At 48.5% G+C, this 20042-nt stretch overlaps 1 protein-coding gene across 3 annotated transcripts; it reads left to right on the top strand.

Moving 5' to 3' along the window:
- The first annotated feature begins 1772 nt into the window (after positions 1 to 1772).
- Cndp2 (CNDP dipeptidase 2 (metallopeptidase M20 family)) lies at positions 1773 to 20010 on the top strand. Of its 3 annotated transcripts, none has more exons than NM_023149.3 (12): positions 1773 to 1872; positions 5548 to 5637; positions 6397 to 6540; positions 8605 to 8767; positions 10068 to 10156; positions 12298 to 12498; positions 15317 to 15401; positions 16562 to 16722; positions 17514 to 17678; positions 18403 to 18544; positions 18790 to 18937; positions 19375 to 20010. In NM_023149.3, exons 2-12 carry the CDS (start codon positions 5578 to 5580, stop codon positions 19442 to 19444), a joined length of 1428 nt encoding a protein of 475 aa, NP_075638.2. In that variant the 5' UTR covers positions 1773 to 1872; positions 5548 to 5577; the 3' UTR covers positions 19445 to 20010. The 3 variants fall into 3 exon arrangements, with proteins under 3 accessions (NP_075638.2, XP_030106430.1, NP_001276460.1); XM_030250570.1 differs by lacking the exon at positions 1773 to 1872 and adding an exon at positions 1875 to 3123 and having other exon boundaries at positions 19375 to 20004; NM_001289531.1 differs by lacking the exon at positions 1773 to 1872 and having other exon boundaries at positions 5416 to 5637.
- The last annotated feature ends 32 nt before the right edge of the window (positions 20011 to 20042 follow it).

The raw sequence follows: 20042 nt of genomic DNA, 5'->3' as shown, positions 1-20042 counted from the left end.
ATCCGCCTGCCTCTGCCTCCCGAGTGCTGGGATTAAAGGTGTGCCCCACCACGCCCGGTGGTGGCCAAGATCTTGTCTCAACCCCCCCACCCTCAAATCACTTCTCTGTGGCTGCCCGATTCACCATATACTTTTTCATCTCAATAATAATCACATTTACAGATAGCTGTACAAAAGGTCTTAAAACATCAGCAGATTTGATTAAAGCACTCCAAGATTTTACATTTAATGTCTGAAAGTTGTTTGTCGAAATGTGAAAGAGCCGTGGATTTTAAAGTCATTTAAACATATGATCTCATGAAACCCAGGCTGGTTTTGAACTCCCTGTGTAGCAGGTCTTCCTGCCTTTACTTCTCAAATACTGATTACAGGCATACACACCATGCCCTGTTCAAAAGAAAAGAAAGCAGCTAAAATCAATAATAACTTCATGTTTATAGATACAGATTAAAGAGATGGCTCAGCAGTTAAGACCACGTACTGCTCTCCCAGAGGACCAACCCCAAGTCCCAGAACCCACATCAGGTGGTCACAACCATCTGTAACTCCAGGGTATGCAACTCCTCTGGTTCACACACACACACACACAATTTAAAAACATAGTAAAAATAAATTTTTAAAAATTATCGATATTTTAAGTCAGGCATGGTAGCACACACCAGGAATCCCAGCACTTTGGGAAATGGAGGCAGGAGGATCAGAAATGCACGTCCAGCTTCATAGAGTCTTTAAGGCCAACCAGGGCAGCCTGGGCTCCATGACACTTACCTCAAAGAAAGCCCATCAAGTCAACAACAACAACAAATACATATATATATACATATATATGTATATATGTGTATATATATATGTATGTGTATGTGTATGGATATGTATATGTATGTGTATGTGTATGTATATGTGTATGTATATGTATATGTATATACACACATATGTACACACACACACATATATATGCATACATATATATATGCATACACACACATATATCTGAGAGAGTGTTTGCTAGAGTGCTTGGGATGCTGAGTTTAATCCTTAGTGTTAGGATAATACAAGATATATTATTAATCTTCATTATTATTATCATTATGTAACAATTAAAGAAAAAGAGACATAAATTGGAGAGGTAAGGGGACGGCAGAAGAAAATGAAGTAAAGGAAGTGATATTATTGTATTTTAATCAAACAAGAAATTTTTAAAATATATATATGCATATAACTGTAGAAAAGTATTATAGAGTCATCAGTTAAAAGACTATTAGTATAAAACTCTACACTCGGCAAAATTCTGCAAGGAATGTTGAAGAGAAGGCTCACGCAGAATTTAAAGAGGAAAAGCTCATTTTATTTTAGAATATTGGCAGTATTCGAAACTGTATCCCTTGCAACTATGAAAGAAAAATCCCAGCGCTTTAAAGATGCAGGAGGCCAGGAGGGATGGCTCAGAGGTTGAGAGAGCTTTTTGCTCTTGCAGAGGTCGCGGTTTAGAGTCTCAGGACTGACGTGGCAGCTCACAACCACCTGTAACTCCAGTTCTGGGAAACCTCACACCTCTTCTGGTCTGGCACCAAGCGCTGCACAGAAGGGGACTTCTAGGAACCCACTTTGAAGCAATAGACCGGGCGCTTTGTATAGCGAGGGACATGAAAGGGTGCGCCAGCCGAGGAGGGGCGTGGCCACGGCCGGCAGGGCGGGGTCAGAGCTCCACATTAGACCGTCGGTAAGAGGGCGGGGCTATCCCGAGGAGACCTGGCATTGGCTGTTGGGGCGGGGAGCGTCGTCAGGGCGGGTCGGGCTGGGGCGGGGCTAGCCCCAGGCCTCCGGACATTGGCTGGTGGGGCGTGCAGGGACACGTGGTGCGGAACCGGCGCGGTAAGCGGACGCTCCCTGGGCCTTCCTTCCCGGGAGGGTGCGGGGGAACCGGGGCGGGATAGATGCAGGGCCCGGCGGTGCCTGAGTTGCCTTGGTCTGGGTGGAAGTGCGGGGCGCCGGGGCATCCAGGTGGGAGCAGCGGATCCCGGCAGGTCCCCGATCCTTAATGCAGTCAGCCCAGGCCTGAGTCACCCCAGGCCCTGGCGCGGGCCCGCGGTTTTGGCGATCTTAGCCTGGGACCCCGGCCTCTCCCTCCATAGGGGCGGGATAGGATCCGCAGACCTCCAGAAGTGCGAGGTCACCTGGCCCACCCAGTTCGCCCTGAGGCGCCGGATGAGCTGTCTGTCTGGGCCAGCCTGCGTGAAGACGTGGGACTGGAGGGTGCAGGGAGCTGGACGGTCCTCACGCCTACACTTGGAAAATGCTGCCTGGCTCGCCTTGGGTGTAAAGGCCCTGGGCAGGGTCCAGCTGGACCTTGCCTCTAGGATGGATCCGCAGGAGAGAGGTCTCCCATTGCCAGCTTGCTGGTGCGATTAGGTCGCCCATTCATTTACTAGTTTCAGTTTACTCATTTGTAAAGTGTAGTAGATGTTTGATATACTCTGCTAACCTTTGAAACCCTGGAACCGCTAGTCTTCTCCAGAGAGTCTTGTTATCACGAACTCCGCGTAACGAGGCAAAGACCCGATCTTGGGAACCTTGTTTGTGCTCCTCCCGAAGGACTCATGACTTACAGACAGTGAGGGTGCTGGCGTATTTGGCAGGAAGTTTGCTTCTGTTCAACCCACCAACACTGCTTTTTACCTTAATACCTGATTTCAACTGAAGGCCTTGATGTTGGGTGAAGTGAATCAGGAATCATCAGATCCTAGTGGGAGGGAGAGTGGAAGCTGGCCAACTTGCTGTGTCTGGAGGGACAGTTTAGAGGGAGGGCTTGTTTTCATGTGCTGTGGGAACTCTGCAGTGTAGTTGAAACCTCTCTGTTTACTGCCCTCATTGAAAGGCGTACCTCAGATCATGACATCTTTGCGTAGCAACATTAGCAACGAAGTTAGTTTAGCTGCGCCACGGTGATGGGGATTTGTGCAAGGACCAGGAGCCCAAGTCAAAAGCACCCACTGTAACAGATGGACCTCCAGGGTTCATCATGAAAACAGACACCTTCCCTGTGCACAGTTGGTGACAGACCGTGGAACCTAACACTGATAAACTGTAAGGGCAACATCTGGAGCCTCCCAGAGGCCCTTACAGGTGAGGCTGTGTGAGGTGGTGGTGGTGGTGGTGGGTCTAGAAAATTTTCTTTCGTTGTGCTAGGTTTTAAAAATAAGGAAATCCGTCTCCCACTCAGCAGCAACCACATTTACTAACTGAAGTGCTCTGGGACTTTGCATTGCTGGGCTGGAGAATTTCAGTGTGCTAAATGACTGCCTCACTTCCTGTCTGTCACAGTGAGTCAACTCTGTTCAGAAACTGCCCTGGGATCCTGGACCAGCAAACAGTGCTCTTCACCAAGTGTGATGTGCAGGCATTTCTGTAGCCCCCACTTGAGACCATGCTTAGTGACATTAGGCCACTTGGTTGTCACTGCAGGATGAACATCTGAGCCCCGTTTCACCTTTCTATGCTGGGTTAAGTCTAAGTCTTGACACTTGAGGACAAGAGGAAACTCCAGTTGCAAATCCCAGTGTCCGCGTCTTTTGTAGTTCACATTGATTCCTATTTAAAAGCAGTTCTGGGGCTGGAGAGATAACTCGGAGATTAAGGGCACTGTGTGCTCTTCCAGAGGTCCTGAGTTCTAATTCCCAGCAACCACATGGTGGCGCATAACCATCTGTAATATGATATGATGCCCTCTTCTGGTATGCAAGTGTGCGTGCCGATAGGGCACTCTTATCTGCATGTGGAGGATAAATAAATCTTTAAATAAATAAAGCAAAGCAAGAAAAGGCAGTTCCACAAGTTACTTTCTCCTGCCTCTGAAAAGGGCAGAATTTCTGGGGTCTCTGCATGAAAAGTAGATGCTATGGAAAGATGACTCGGTGGTTAAGAGCACCAACTGCTCTTCCAGAGGTCCTGAGTTCATTTCCAAGCAGGTGGCTCACAACCACCTGTAATGAGACCTGATGCCCTCTTCTGGTGTGTCTGAAAACAGCTACAGTGTACTCATATACATTAAAAACAAACAAAAGGAAGAAGAAAGGAAAGGAGAGGAGAGGAGAGGAGAGGAGAGAAAAGAAAAGGAAAAGAAAAGAAGATGCTGAAACATGTGCCCAGAAGAGGAGTTGTGACTCAGCTGGTAGTTTGTCAAGCATACATGAATCTCTGGGTTCCATCCCCAGTATCACATAAACTGGTGTGCCTGTTGTAATTCTAGCATATAGAGGTGGAAGCAGGAAGATTAGTTTCAAGGACAGCCTAGGCTACATTCTGTTTTATTTTTAAAAGGAAAAAAAAAAAAAACTGCCCAGAAAATGTAGGCACTGAGTATATCTGTGGGGTGTTCATACATGAATGTACCTAGTAGTGAGCGACTTGGGCCTCACAGCTCCTCAGACCTTGACCATTTCTTTGTAGTAAAAACAACAGACACCCCTTATAGCTTTCTAAAAAAGTATACAACTGCTCTCCATAGCCACCCTCCTGGGAGGCGGGAGCTTTCTCATCTTTGGCCCTTAAGGAGGTTGTGCAGTCTGTGGCCAAGGTCATTAGTTGTCCTCAGCTGAATTCATCTCTCTGGCTCCTCCAGCTAGGTGTGGTTTGCACATAATATTGATGGTATGGGCAGGTTGGGGGAGGCTGTTGTATGCTTGCTTTTTGAAGCAGGTTGTCATTGGCTGGCCTAGAATTCCCTAGGTGTAGAACAAGCTGGCCTCATATTTTGAGAGACCCACCTGCCTCTACCTCCCTGTGCAGGGATTAAAGGTGTGTGCTGCCACACCCAGCCTGCAGCATTTTTATAGAGATGTCTGGAATGATAATTTCCTCTGTATCAATAGAAGGTTAATAGTTCACCCTGTCCTTTAAGAGTATCAAATTACATCTCTAGCTCTGTTGGTAGGGTGCCTGCCTAGCATGCAAGAAACCCTCGGTTTGATCCCCATCACCACATAAGCATAGCTTGGTGGTTTAGGCCTGTAATTCCAACTTTCAGAAGGTAGAGGCAAGAGATTCTGTCTCCAAGAAAAAAAAAAAAAAAAAGGTCTAACCTTTTTAAAAGTAAGTGCCCCCTAGGCATGGTAGCACACACCTGGCACTCAGAAGGCAGGTAGATTTCTGTGAGACCAACCTGGTCAAAGCAGAAAGTTCCAGGGCAGCCAGGCTTGTATAGTATGACTTTCTCTCAAAAAGTAAAATGCACAGTAAATCCATGTGATTTCAAAGTGCCCACTTTTAGTTTTCATCAGATCATCTGCCACTGGGGCCCTCCTCTTTGGACACAAATTTTAATGGAGCCTTCCTTTGGAGCAGGAAGGAAAGATCAATCTAAGCCTCCGATTGGCTCCTAAGCTCTTGGCCCTGAAGTGCAGTCACTTCCTGGGGAGTCCTGTGATAAGTGTGTGTCGCAATGCTCTGCTGACAGGGTGGAGTCCTTCTCAGTCCTCACACAGTGCCTCTGGCCACAGCCCTTCAGTCCCAGCTGCAAGCAGGTCTGACCCCATTGCTCTCTCTACTCAGAGTTTCCCCGGTCTGAAGTCAGCCTGAAAGATGTCAGCCCTCAAAGCTGTCTTCCAGTATATCGATGAAAACCAGGACCGCTACGTCAAGGTGAGGGTCCATCTCTTCTGAGTGAGTAGTGAAACTTGCTCGACTTTGTCACATGAGAGCTTTCCAAGAGGCTAATATGAGTTGTGCCGTTTTGGTGAAGTATTTAAACTTTGTGTTTCTTCATCTTCTCGAGATGGTGAAAGCTATACCTTTATTATTTGACAGGGTTAAGTTATCCGTCTCTACAAATAAGGCTCACTGTTTTCCCTAATCTCATCTATGGTTTCTTTCGATAGTCAAAAACAGTTGAACCGAGCATGTCCTTAATGGCTCTCTGATGTTATATTCTAATCTGCTGCTCGGCTTTTTTATCTGATAGAATCATGACTTCACTTGACTTTTGGGAGAACCATTTTACACAAAAAAACGTTTGACTCTAAAACTTACACCTTAGAAAGTGTGGACTGCGGTCAGAGAGACAGGTGAACTCGGATTGTAACGTTGCGATATGTTTCCTTTCTGTTGCAACTTTATCAGCTGTAGATATAAAGTTATTGTATGGCTTATAATCAATCGTATGCTTAGTGGTTAAAAATACACATTCCAGCTCTTTTACATTATTATTATTTCTGCTTAGTTTTGGGGGTAGGTCAGCACAGGTTTGTGGCTGTTTAATCCAGATATGGAGCAGGCAAGCTAGGTCCGCTCCACTCATAAAAAGTGGAGTAGCTATGAATAGAGGTCCACTGGTGAGCCCGTCCCTGCCTGCTCTTAAAAAGCAGCATCTCGGAGCCCTTTCCACTTGCTCTCTACAAACAGAAACTTGCAGAATGGGTGGCCATCCAGAGCGTGTCCGCATGGCCGGAGAAGAGAGGAGAGATCAGAAGGATGATGGAGGTGGCAGCTGCCGATGTCCAGAGGCTGGGGGGCTCCGTGGAACTGGTGGATATTGGGAAGCAGAAGGTATGAGCCCACAGCACTGTAGCAGACAGTTCTTCCTGGAGGGTGGGAAGAGGCTGCAAGCGTGACCTTTGGCTGAAGACGCTCAACTTTCTTCAAAGCGAGCTTGTGCTGGCTCTTGTGTACATCCCAGGGACTCTCGCCTTGGGTGAGTTAAAGGTTTTCTGATTATTCAGCACGTTTTATTCTGAGAAGGAGAACTGGAGGCTGGTGTCCCAAGAGTAAGTTAAAATGACTGTCATTCGTAAGGGTTGAGATAATTTCCCAGAAATGAAAGCTTTCACATGTGGAAGTTACACATTATCTGAGTCACTGTATAAAGATGAGCTTCCTGCACCAGGTCCTCTGTGTGTACAGTATTGCTTCCAGGTCAGTGTTTTTGCGGGATTCCTGAGTGTGGGAACGAGTGGGCCTTTGATTCTCGTGCCTTCTCTTGGTCTCTTTTCCTTCTCTGGGTTTGCCTGGTCCTTCGATGTGGTGGGTTCTGTTTTATGTTATTATATTTTATTTAGTTATGCTTTGTTGTTCTCTTAAAATCCTATTCTTTTCTAAAAACAAACAGAAAGGGAAAGGACTTGAATGGCAGGGGAGAGAGAAGGAACCGGGAGGAGCAGAGAGAGGGGAAACTAATCAGGATATATTGTATGAGGGGGGGGAAAATCTATTTTTTTCTAAATTAATTTATTTTATGCATATGAGTACACCACCATTGCTGTCTTCAGACACACCAGAAGAGGGCACCAGACCCCACTACAGATGGTTGCGAGCTACCATGTGGTTGCTGGGAATTGAACTCAGAACCTCTGGAAGAGCAGTCAGTCAGTGCTCTTAACCACTGAGCCATCCCTCCAGCCCCAAAAATCTATTTTTAATAAATGAGAAAACCACACTTAAAAAACATAAACATAGGGGCTGGCAAGATGGCTCAGTGGTTAAGAACGCCGCCGACTGCTTTTCTGAAGGTCCCGAGTTCAAATCCCAGCAACCACATGGTGGCTCACAACCATCCGTAACGAAATCTGATGCCCTCTTCTGGAGTGTCTGAGGACAGCTACAGTGTACTTACATATAATAAATAAATAAATCTTTAAAAAAACATAAACATAAAAAATAAGTAAGCATGTTCGAATGCTGATATTGTCCCCTGCAAACTCCTTGTGGCAGTTTGCCATCACCACAGGGTTTTTCTGATCAACTGTAGGTGCCAGCAGAGGCACAAGGGCTGCGGGGCAGGGGTACAGCCAACTTGGGTCACAGTTAGCATCACAGTGGTTACCATTGCTCTGTAAGGGAAAGAGATGACCCGAGACTGATTTGTCTTTGTGTCACTGAATCCTCCTCTAGTCTCAGAGAATTATGCAAGCGTGTCCTGGAGAGGTGGCAAGGCCTTTAGGGGAAAGCCCTGGGGTCCTCTCTGCCACCATTTTATTTACCAGAATCTGTGGATTGTGTGTGTGTGTGTGTGTGTGTGTGTGTTAGCAACATGTCTGCTGTCTGCTGGTCCCTACAAAGACTGGGGAAGAGAGCATCGGATTCCCTGGTGTTGAAGTGGTTGAGATGTTTCACCTGGGTTCTGGGACTTGAACTCGGGTTCTCTGGAAGGGCAGAAAGCACTCTTAACTGCTGAGCCATCTCCCAGCCCTGAGTTCCATTAATGTCCTGACTGATGATCCATTCTGTTGTCTTAGTTGTCTACATGCAGAATTTCGAAAATGTAGCATTCAGTTGCAAATTGTAGCTCTTGTAGCCATTACTTCAAAATGAGTTAAGTTGTATCTCAGACTCAGGCTACAGTGTTTCATTGAGTCTATTGATTCTTTTTTTTTTTTTTTTTTAAGCAGCCTTAAGCAGTTCATCAGACTAGTTGTAGATGTGATTTAGTTTATGCTGAGCGGACTTCTGGAAAGTGAATTCTTGTTAAGGACTGTTAAAAGACATAATCTTAAGCCCTACAACGCAGGCTGATGGATGACAACAGACAAGACCATCCCAGCTAGGTTTCAGAACAGCTTCGAGACATTCCCAGTTTATTAACCAGACTGCCCTCCCTTGCTCCCTCCCGCTCAGCTCCCAGATGGCTCGGAGATACCACTTCCTCCCATTCTGCTGGGCAAGCTAGGCAGCGACCCCCAGAAGAAAACCGTGTGCATTTACGGGCACCTGGACGTGCAGCCTGCGGCCCTGGAGGACGGGTGGGACAGCGAGCCCTTCACCTTGGTGGAGCGGGAAGGTGAGGGCACCAGGGCTTGCCCACCCAAGGGCTCACTTTCCAAATCAGAGGAGTCCTTTTTGGAGGTGTTACATTTGGAAAACCACTAATATTCTCCTGGGTCTTTCTCTTACTAGCACACGTTTGTTTCATGAAGAACAAAATCTAGAAATTGGGTTCTGGAAGTTTCTCATTTGTGCCTCATTTATTGAAAACTCAGAAAAGTTTTCTTTTCTCATAACAAGTCCTCGGTGGGAGCTTACCAGCGTCCCTTCAGTCCTAACTCTTTGTCCGGGGATATTTACTGTGACCCGAGGCTGCTTATCCTGAAGGCCAGCCTCTCCTCACTCCCTCCTGAGCTTGCTCAGCTTCCGCTGTCCCTGAGACACAGCACCTTATTGCTTTGAGCCTTGCCCCTCAGGTCTGAGCTCCTATCCCCTAACTGGGTGTGGAGTCTGTCTTTACACGTGTCCTAACGCTGTGTGGACATGGCTATGAAGTATGGAAAGTTATTTTTGTTTGACACATTCTTTGTGAAGCCTCATCCCATATGCTGGGCCTCCTCACAGAACTGGGTATGTCCTATTGCTGTTGATTCCACGGGCACTGGATTCCTCCTGAGTCTCACACCCACACGTCTGCATGGTAGTTTATGGCCACCTGACTCAAGCTGTCTGGACTGGGAATCTTCCTGTTTCTCCTTCGAGCCCTCTCTCACGTATCCTTGAGTGGCACCATCTTCCCACCACCTACACCAGAAACAGGGTTGTCCGGTTCCTGCCTGGGGCCATCCCTAGTCTCTTCCCAGCCTCTGCTGTGATCCCAGATGAGCCTCTACCGTGCTTCTTTGAGCCTAATGCCATTCTCCCAGCAGATTCAGATTAACTGTCAAAATCAGGATGGGAGTATAGTTTGTGGTGCTTCTGTAGTGATGGCATGTGCTTCCACATGCTTGCTGACAGCTGGGGAGGGAATATAGGTCTTAAAGGTGTAGCTAGGTAGGAGCTATCCTGTGAAATGTACTTCCTGAAATTGCAAGGTGAATCTCAGCCCTGATTCTCTGTAAACACTGGTCCTAGACCAGTTGCTATGAAAGGGATAGATAACAGGAGGGATCCTCATGACTGCTTTTTGGATTTCAAGAATCTGAATTTTAGTGTAGGGTTGGATGGAGATTTGGGCTTTTAAAGTTAAAGCTCCATTGCTCAGGACAGCTGTGTGTGTCTGTGCCTAGGCATTATCACTACTTGAAATTATGACTACTTGAAACAAGGTCTTTCGATTTGTTGTCTCTAACTGAATCTGCTGATTGTTGTTCCAGGCAAGCTGTATGGGAGAGGCTCCACGGACGATAAGGGGCCAGTGGCCGGGTGGATGAATGCCCTGGAAGCCTATCAGAAGACTGGTCAGGTACATCCCCATATCAGAATCTGTCCGCCCTTCAGATCATGTGAGTAGAGTGTAAAGGTCACCAGGGAGGAGAAAGCAAGCCCCCACCTCAGTCAGCACCGGGGACACAGATGGAAGATTCCAGCTGTTTCCAGCTCTAGAAATCATTAATCAGTTAATTGTCTTACAGATGCTCAAAGGTCAAGGTAATTGTCTTAGAGATGCTCAAAGGTCAAGCTATCGACACTCAGCAAGGCTCTTGTCAACACTTAGAATGTGGTCTTGGTTTTTCTCCTTTCTTTCTGCGCTGAGATCAAACCCAGGTCCTCATGCATGCTGGGAAACTGCTCTGCCATTGAGCTGTATCGCTATCACCAAATGTGGATTTTATTTTATTTTATTTTATTATAGATGTTTGGGGAGCTTTTTGTTGTTTATTTTATTTTGTTGGTATTTTTGTTATTATTGTTTGTTGGCTGGTTGATTTTGAGATAGTGTCTCACTCTGCATCCCTCGGTAATTCACGGAGATCCATCTGCCTCTATCTCCCCATTGCTGAGATTATAGGTGTGTACCACCACACCCAGCTCACAAATGTGAAGTGTAGGTGTGTTTGTTGGATACAGTCTTGTTATATAATGCAGGCTGACCTTGAACTCTTGACAGTCTTCCTGCTCAGCCTTCAAGTGCTGGTATTACAGGCCTGGGCCACCAACCCTGACTAAAACAGATTTCCAGCCTTTGACTGCTGTGCCTGTGAGTATGGTCTTTTGCCAGGAAGTTGCAGACTTTATGATATTAGGCAAATTCTTTTCTCTGTGTGGTTTATATTCTCCTAAAAAAAATAAATACTAGATTGTTTTGAGTTTCTTTCCTCAAGGTTCAAACATGGTAAAATATTGAAAATAGGAGAAAGGAGGCATTTCTAGGAACCTAGTCCTTAAATACCCCCTAGTCCTGCTTCCCACCTAGGGTTTTTTATTATCTCCAACCTGATTGTGATCATGCAGTCTGGGCAGGTTTTGCAGATGGATTTTATTTCATGGCACGGTAAAATAAGAATAATTATTTTTGTCAAAGTCTGGATCATTAGATGTGCTTAGGTTTTCTTTGTCTGGGAGACCATTTGCACAGGAAAGAACAGGTTTTTTTGTTTGTTTGTTTTGTTTTTTTAAAAACAAAAACAAAAAACAAAACAACAACAACAAAAAACCACTTGGCCTGTCTGACAGCTGACCCAAAAGCTGGGCACAGAAACCAGGCAGCCTCACCTGCTGCAGGGCCCCACGCAGGGTAGGGAGGCTGTGGAGGGAAGGGTGCACAGGGCAGCGCCCTGAGCAGTTGCATCTGTAGTTGCTCTGTGTCTGGAGGTTCCGGGGAAGAACTCACTTGGGATAGAGGAGAAGAAGTCTGTCCAGTGAACATTGCTCTCAGGGCAGCTGTGAGCTGGGGACAGCTAGGCAGAGTGTCTTTGAACCCGTGGATCTGGCCCGTGTGTGGCCGTCAGCTGGTGGCCTGCTTCATCCTACGGAGCTAGAAGAACTCTTGAAACATTTTCCAGAGAACTCGACCCAGATTCCAGCACTGTGATGAGGTCCGGGCATCTCAGGACAGCTTGGCTTCTGTGAGCAGAGGGATGCTGTGGAAGGCCTTCCTAGTACAGGAAAGGTCTCAGTTTAGCCTTAGCAACAGTGAAGTCTCAGTGGTTATTCAAGAAAAAAATTCTCTTCTGATTCCTCTATTGTGTGTGTGTGTGTGTGTGTGTGTGTGTGTGTGTGTGTGTGTGTTTGCAAGTGTTCCATGTGTGCACTTTCATTTGCACAGGGTTATGCATGCACGTGGAGGTCTGAGGTTGAGTTACAGACAGCCGTGAGCAGCCATGTTTGAGCAGGGAATGGGAACCCCTGTCGTCTGGGAGAGCCGTCAGTGCTCCCCAGGCTAAGATTCATTGCCCTTTTCCCTGACTCATGGCTTCCCCTACACTCATTGGCTCACTCTGTAAGCGACTTGCCTAGGCATGTAGGGCTTTTCCTTCTGACCCTGGACTCCCAGGAGCCAGTGGGAGAAGATCTCATATTTGAAACTAAATTTCAAAACAGTCTGCCATGTGTCACTTCTGTGAGAAAAGTAAGGAAACCATGTCTTACCACGCTCTGTCACAGGAGATCCCAGTCAACCTGCGGTTCTGCCTGGAAGGCATGGAGGAGTCTGGCTCCGAAGGCCTGGATGAGCTCATTTTTGCCCAGAAAGACAAGTTCTTCAAAGATGTGGACTATGTGTGCATTTCAGACAATTACTGGCTGGGGAAGAATAAGCCGTGTATCACGTACGGCCTCAGAGGCATCTGTTACTTCTTCATCGAGGTACGACCTGAGTCCCCCGAGCTTCACCTTGTCTCTCTAACCCCTAGGCCTCTTTGTTCTTCCATACCCTGACCGGGGCAAATACCAAGAAGCTAACCATGCATGAAGCTCAGAGCTTTCCGGGCTCCTTCTTGTGTTCCTTAATCCATCCTAATACCCCAGGCATGGACTTCTGAAATCAGAAGTCAAGTCTCATGGCAGTTTTAAATTAAGACAGTATTATCTTAATAATATTGATATTGTATCAGAGCAGATGAGATGACAGTGAATGCTCGTTTTTCTGAGATGAACGAATAAGCCTTAAGAACCTTCCTGTAAAAGTTAAAAATGTTCACACTTCAGTGGGTATAAGACCTAATCCCATTGCTGAGTTATTTAGAGAGAATGGAGACCCTCAGATGAGCAAGGAGTGTGGGATGGATCTGCCGCCTGCTGTTAGAGATATTTTCCCCTGGGATGATCCTGCCAGGGGTCTTCATCACCTGATAGGGCAGAGCCATGCCAGTGCTGTACTGTGAGGGAGGCACATGGCATTCCCTGTTATAGCTGCTGGTCCAATCGAGCACACACTGATTACCTGTCTTGCCTGGCTATAAGGCTAGTCAGTTCTCAGATGGGTCTGAAGCTGATCCTTGGGTTGATGACATCATGCTCCAGGCTTGGTGTCGTCCTCCGAGCAAGCTTGTGCAGGGTCTCTGTGAGGTGACAGATGCCGGGGTCAGCCCCAGCCATTGAGAGGGTGGCCTGAAAGGAGAGGAGTCAGGGAGGGAGGGGTGAGTCAGGTGAGGTGGACAGGGAATCTTGCAGCTGTGACTGACTAGCAATCAGGTGGCCTCTTTATTTACACAGGTTTCACACAACAAAGGCAGACTAGTGACTATCCAAGAAGTACAGTTTATAGCATTTTCTATCTGCACGTGTATTTGATTTTTTTTCATTACATGTCCAGGGTTACAAGTTCAGTCACAGGTAGAAAGTAGAAATAGAGCAGATTTTATTTTTATTATTAGCCCTAAAACTCCCTCCCAATTCAAAGAGTCTGAAGAATGCCTCTGTCAAAGCAAACACATCTATTATATGACAGCTTGCTTTGGGGCTGACAGTATTTGCAGTTTTAAAGCACTCCAGGCAAAAAGAAAATATCTGCACACCTAATTATAATACTAACACCTAACTCCTTTTATTTGTATATATCTATGCTGTAAAGTAGGAAAAGGTTATTGTAGTTAGTCTATCTTATTTACTGAGCTCTGTTCTCCCAGGGGTATATCCTCTATGACTCTATCTTTAACTACATTTTCAGAGAGCTGAAGCATTCTGTAAAAGGAAGCCTTAATCATTTACTAATTCTCTTGTAGTCAGAGTTTGTCAGTTATCTCTGCTGACCCTGCTCCAATTAGACTGTTTGAGTTTGCCTAGGGGCGATACCCCGAGAAGATTCCCCGAGTTGTGGTCTCATTTAGAAATTCCTTATCATGATCTCCAAGGCAGTCTCCTAAAAAGACTCCGATATAACGTGAATCATAATGCAGGAAGTCCCCAAGAATGCAACACACAGAGATCAAAACCTCAAAGTAAGGGACAGAATGACAAAGAGTGCAGCATTTGGTTTAGCTTTGCTGGAACTGTGTCAAACAGCAGTGCTGAGTTCATGACTTTTGTTCCCAGTGGATATGGCTATGCCAGACAGGATTCTGCCCTTCCTCAGTGTTAGAGAGGCTACACTGCACCATACTTTCTGGGGTCAGCATTCCCAGTGCACTTGCAGCCAGCATTCCCCATGCACCTGCAGCCAGCATCCCCAGTGCACCTGTAGCCAGCATTCCCCATGCACCTGCAGCCAGCATCCCCAGTGCACCTGCAGCCAGCATTTCCCATGCACCTGCAGCCAGCATCCCCAGTGCACCTGCAGCCAGCATTTCCCATGCACCTGCAGCCAGCATCCCCAGTGCACCTGCAGCCAGCATTCCCCATGCACCTGCATCCAGCATTCCCCATGCACCTGCAGCCAGCATTCATTCCCCTTGCACTTGCAGCCAGCATCCCCAGTGCACCTGCAGCCAGCATTCCCCATGCACCTGCAGCCAGCATCCCCAGTGCACCTGCAGCCAGCATTCCCCATGCACCTGCAGCCAGCATTCCCCATGCACCTGCAGCCAGCATTCCCCTTGCACTTGCAGCCAGCATCCCCAGTGCACCTGCAGCCAGCATCCCCAGTGCACCTGCAGCCAGCATCCCCATGCACCTGCAGCCAGCATCCCCAGTGCACCTGCAGCCAGCATTCCCCTTGCACTTGCAGCCAGCATCCCCAGTGCACCTGCAGCCAGCATTCCCCTTGCACTTGCAGCCAGCATCCCCAGTGCACCTGCAGCCAGCATCCCCATGCACCTGCAGCCAGCATCCCCATGCACCTGCAGCCAGCATTCCCCTTGCACTTGCAGCCAGCATCCCCAGTGCACCTGCAGCCAGCATTCCCCTTGCACTTGCAGCCAGCATCCCCAGTGCACCTGCAGCCAGCATTCCCCTTGCACTTGCAGCCAGCATCCCCAGTGCACCTGCAGCCAGCATTCCCCATGCACGTGCAGCCAGCATCCCCTGTGCACTTGCAGCCAGCATTCCCAGTGTGCATGTGGTCTGCACATCAGGAGTCTATCTGGTGTCTGGATGTTTTAATTGGGAAATGTCCTGCTTCAATGCTTGAGGGAGCAGATTTGGACTGGAGAACTGTCAGTCTTACAAGTGTCCTTTATTCAGTGCAATGTCATATAATTAAAATAAGCTCCCACTTCCAAATAAAGTGACCTTTGTCTCTGCCCAGGTGGAATGCAGTGACAAAGACCTCCATTCTGGGGTATATGGAGGCTCAGTGCACGAGGCCATGACGGATCTCATTTCACTGATGGGTGAGCTCAGGATCGTTGCTCTTGGGGTCAGCACTTTCTCACTTAGGGAAGTGGGCAGGGTACTTTTTCTAAACTATCTGTGCACGTGCCTAGTATGTTCCAGCATCCTTCATGGGCTTACTCAGCCAAGTTTCTAATTAACTTCCCTTCCTCTGGGCATTTTCTATTTAAAGGATCCTGTGTTCCATTTCTGCTTCTGCCCACTTCCTGTCCCTCCTTCATCTATTCCATGCCTCCTCATCATGTCTAGAGCTGCCCTCCCTCCAGTATCCAGCAGGATGCCCCTAGGTCCTGCTCAGCCTGACCCTTAGGACCTCCCCACCCCCCCCACCCCACCCTGCCCTGCCCCCCATGCTTTCTTTTTTCTGGAGATGGTATTTTACATATCTCAGAGGACATTTCCTTTGGTCTGTTTCAACAGGCCATAACTTGGTCCCCCTGCTTGTCAGGCCCTGTAGAGTAAGAGCCACAACTTCTTCCTACATCCCTCTAGCATAAAGCTAAGGGGAACTCTCTCACCCCCCAAACCCCCCTCGCCCCCCCAGTGTAGTTTGTAACTTCCCTTCTCACCCCCATCCTAGGATGAGGGCTCCCACAGGTGAAGTGACATTGCATCTGTAGTCAGAGACTGTCCCACTCATAGCTTCCCTGTCAGCTTTAGCGGGCCTTGTTTCTTACACAATGTGTACCATAAAGAAATGCAGTCTGGCTAGTGTGGGTTTTCAGGTTCATGCCTTGGTATACAGCTGGGAGCTAACTTAAGCACTCCACCTGCTCCTCAGTCTCTCTGAAAATGAGTGAGTAGTGGTCCTGCTCACCTGCTTGGGGCTACTTAACCGACTCCCTAGCATCGGGGACCCAAGTGCCCCTCGCCTCCTGCTGTTCACATGGCTGGGGGGTGTGCCTAGGTGCCTGAGTTCCTAGAGTCAGGACAACTTGGAACACTGCTTATTGCACTGCCTGAGCCGAGCGTCCTGCCCTCTGCCACTTCCCTCAGGCTGTCTGATAGAGCATCCCGCCCTCTGCCTCTTCCCTCGGGCTGTCTGATAGAGCATCCCGCCCTCTGCCTCTTTCTCAGGCTGTCTGATAGAGCATCCCGCCCTCTGCCTCTTCCCTTAGGCTGTCTGATAGAGCATCTCGCCCTCTGCCTCTTCCCTCAGGCTGCCTGGTAGACAAGAAGGGGAAGATCCTCATCCCGGGCATCAACGATGCCGTGGCGCCTGTGACGGATGAGGAGCATGCGCTCTACGACCACATTGACTTCGATATGGAAGAGTTCGCCAAGGACGTGGGGGCTGAGACCCTTCTGCACAGCTGCAAGGTGCCGCCTGCCCCGCCCCTTACCCTGTTGCAGGCCATTGGGGCTTCGAGGTCAGGCAGTGTCTGAAAGATAGCCAGTGTCAGAGGTTCATCCTAGGGGAGCCTTTGCTCGAGAATCATCAAAAGCAGGGAGTGGTCCAGTTGAGAGCGGAGCCGGGGGAGCTAGGTAGAGCGAGCAGCCCCTCTCCAGCCACGGGTGGTATTTGATTGGTTTGGGTTTGCCGGCCACGTGCTCCCACAAGGCCCGGAGATTAAGCGGGGTGCAGAGGCAGAAGCTATTTGTCCTGACTTAATTATTAGGAGGAAAACTTTATTTTGGTTTATTTCCAGCCTCAGGAGAGTGGATATCAGTCCATCACCTCTGTGTAGCCAACATTAATAGAGTCCTGCACCAGCCTCTTGTAGGCCCCAGAGACAGGGGATGAGAGGAGCGGGCCAGGCTGGGCTCTTGAGTTTCTTCTCAACTTTCTCGGAGTCAGGGGAATAAATAACTATAAACAGTTGCTCCATCAGCTGAGCAAAGGCTGAAGGGGAGAAGTCAGACCTGCTTAGAGTCCTGTGAGAATTGCTGCTCAGTCTGACAAGTGCGAGCAGAGGAAGAGAGACACCGTAGCCTGTTGGGGGCTGGAGGCTCACAGCCTGCCACCCCTCATAGTCACTGTCACCTCTTGAGGTTGCTAAGGCTGCACAGTGACAGGAGTCCCCGAACATTCACTGGATGGGCTTTGTCCAGCCCGACTGGGTGGGGGTCCCCATGTCCTCATTCATACGTCTCCTCCTGGGCTTCCGCAGAAAGACATCCTGATGCACAGATGGCGATACCCGTCCCTCTCCCTGCATGGGATCGAAGGGGCCTTCTCCGGTTCAGGGGCCAAGACTGTGATCCCCAGAAAGGTGGTCGGCAAGTTCTCCATCAGGCTCGTGCCAGACATGATACCGGAAGTTGTTAGCGAGCAAGTATGTGGGGGATGCGGGGCGTGAGTCGGGTAAGGGTTGTGGGGTACACGTGGCAGCTGTATGCTGCTGTGGTGTTAAACTTAAAACAGTAAGAACAACCACCTGGGCAGAGCCTCCTGCTTCTTCCCCTCAGCATTTGCTGTAATAAACAGTACAGAAGCTTGTCAGAGACAGGCCACATGAGCAAGCATTAAGGCTCAGACTACCAAGACATGGGAAATACGACCTGACCTCACCCCAAAGATGTAAAGCAAATGCTCATATGTGGCTACATGTTAGCTGAAAATCCCACCGCGGGACCTCGGAGGCTTCTGGAAAGAGTACCCTGATACCTCGTCTCCAGAGAGGCTGTCCACATTCAGGCTGTGCCTTCACTCCTCAGTTAAACTTACCCAGAAGTTAGACCAGAAGTATGTTTCCTAGGTGACCCTAAATCTAGTGAGCAGCTTGCCTGGGAGAGCGCACATCCCAGTGTCAACACAGGCATTTTCAGGTACAGATATCCTGTCTGTTGAGTAAGTCAGGTCAGACAGCATGGTTTTAACTCAGTCTTTAAGTATCGCCATAATTTGATATGTCTGCGTCAAGGGTGTCTAGACTGTTAGATGCTGTGTAGGCCCAGTATGCCCAACTCATTGTCAACCTCCGGACACCCTGTAGATTCCTCCCATTGAGTCCAATGCCAGATCTGAACCTCCGTGCATCTCTTCTGCTTACGGTTTAGGTTTCAAGCTACTTGTCAAAAAAATTTGCTGAACTGCAGAGCCCCAACAAGTTCAAGGTGTACATGGGCCACGGCGGGAAGCCCTGGGTGTCTGACTTCAACCATCCTCATTACCAGGCGGGGAGAAGAGCCCTGAAGACAGGTTAGCTACCCTTTGGAGGTGGGTACCGGGGCCCTGAGAGTGTCTGAGGACTCTGTTGTAGCATGTTGTTCATGTAACGTCTGCAGTATCTGCCAGTGCTCCAAGCAGGGCTGAGTGTGGGGTGAGACCAGGGCCTAGGTCTGTAAGAGTACATTCCAGAGCCCAGGGTCTGGACTCATTGTTGCTAAGTGGTGGCTTTCTGGCATCCAGGGCCCAAAACTCATCATTTCTCTTTGTTTCCCCAGTGTTTGGTGTTGAGCCTGACTTGACCAGAGAAGGTGGCAGTATTCCTGTGACCTTGACCTTTCAAGAGGCCACAGGCAAAAATGTCATGCTATTGCCAGTGGGGTCAGCAGATGACGGTGCCCACTCGCAGAATGAGAAGCTCAACAGGTGAGATGGGGTCCCCGGGTTGGGTTGCATCCTCACACAGGTGGTGGGTCTGGGATCACTCCTCCATGGGGGTTTGCTAGTAAGAACTGATGAGAGGGAGACGAAAGGCCTCGGTAGTAGCAGTTTGGAAAAGGGGTTCATATCTTCAGAAATAATGGCCATTTGCTCCCAGGATACTGGGTGAAACCAAGCCCTAGACCAGAGCCTGGACTGGTTGTTTGTAGTGAGGGGGTGGGGAGAGGAGGTGTCACACTGAACCTCTTCTTGAGAACCATCAGGCTGAATTATAAAGTCAGACCAGACTGCTAGCTGGAACAGGGGTGCTCCCTAGAGAGAAATCAGGAGGAGGAGTCACCACCTTCATGGATACTGACTCGTCAGCCCGCAGCTGATAGCTGGGTTGTTTGTTTGCTAGTTTGCTTGCTTCTCTCTCTTAGGCTCAACTACATAGAAGGAACCAAAATGCTGGCTGCATATCTGTATGAGGTGTCTCAGCTGAAGAACTGAGAAGTCTCAGTTTCCTCGGAGTGCTGTTCCTACCCAGAAACAATCTGCCCTCTCTCTCTTCCAGCTTTCTCGGGAAAGTGGAAGTTTCTTTTCCCTATCTCTTTCTCAGGTCACAGGCAGACAGGCAAGAATGGAGACATTGCCTCCAGCTGTCACCTGTCAGCTGTGTCAGGCAGTTGGACGTGGTCAGTCCTGAGACTTACTGGGGACAACTGACTGGCCATGATTGGGGGTAGGAGGGTGTCTCAGATGTGGTCAGTGTGACTTCACCTCCAGGAAGTAGCCAGAGTCCAAAAGCTCCAAGTCTGTGGGAGGTACTGCCCACCATGGACTGAGGCTCAGGGAATATCCAGGAAGGAAATGAGAGCATCCATTAGCTCCTTGTGCTGTGACAGCACCATGGTGACCCGTCACTGTGCTCTGTATCCCATCTTAAGACCCTAGCTGACCATCACTGGTGTCCCCTCCTGTTGCTGTCCCCTTGAACTTATCCCAACAGTCCCCATGGAAGCACCAGTCCAGTTGCAGCTACTACTAATAAATGTGACAATGAGCCTCTGGAGGAACTGCCGTGGTCTGACTTTCTTGGGGAATACAC

This window comes from Mus musculus, chromosome 18 (genome assembly GCF_000001635.26).
Source record: "Mus musculus strain C57BL/6J chromosome 18, GRCm38.p6 C57BL/6J".
In the NCBI taxonomy this organism is placed as follows: domain Eukaryota; kingdom Metazoa; phylum Chordata; class Mammalia; order Rodentia; family Muridae; genus Mus; species Mus musculus.
The sequence above is the reverse complement of the archived record's forward strand: the minus strand, read 5'-3'. Positions and strand labels throughout refer to the sequence as shown.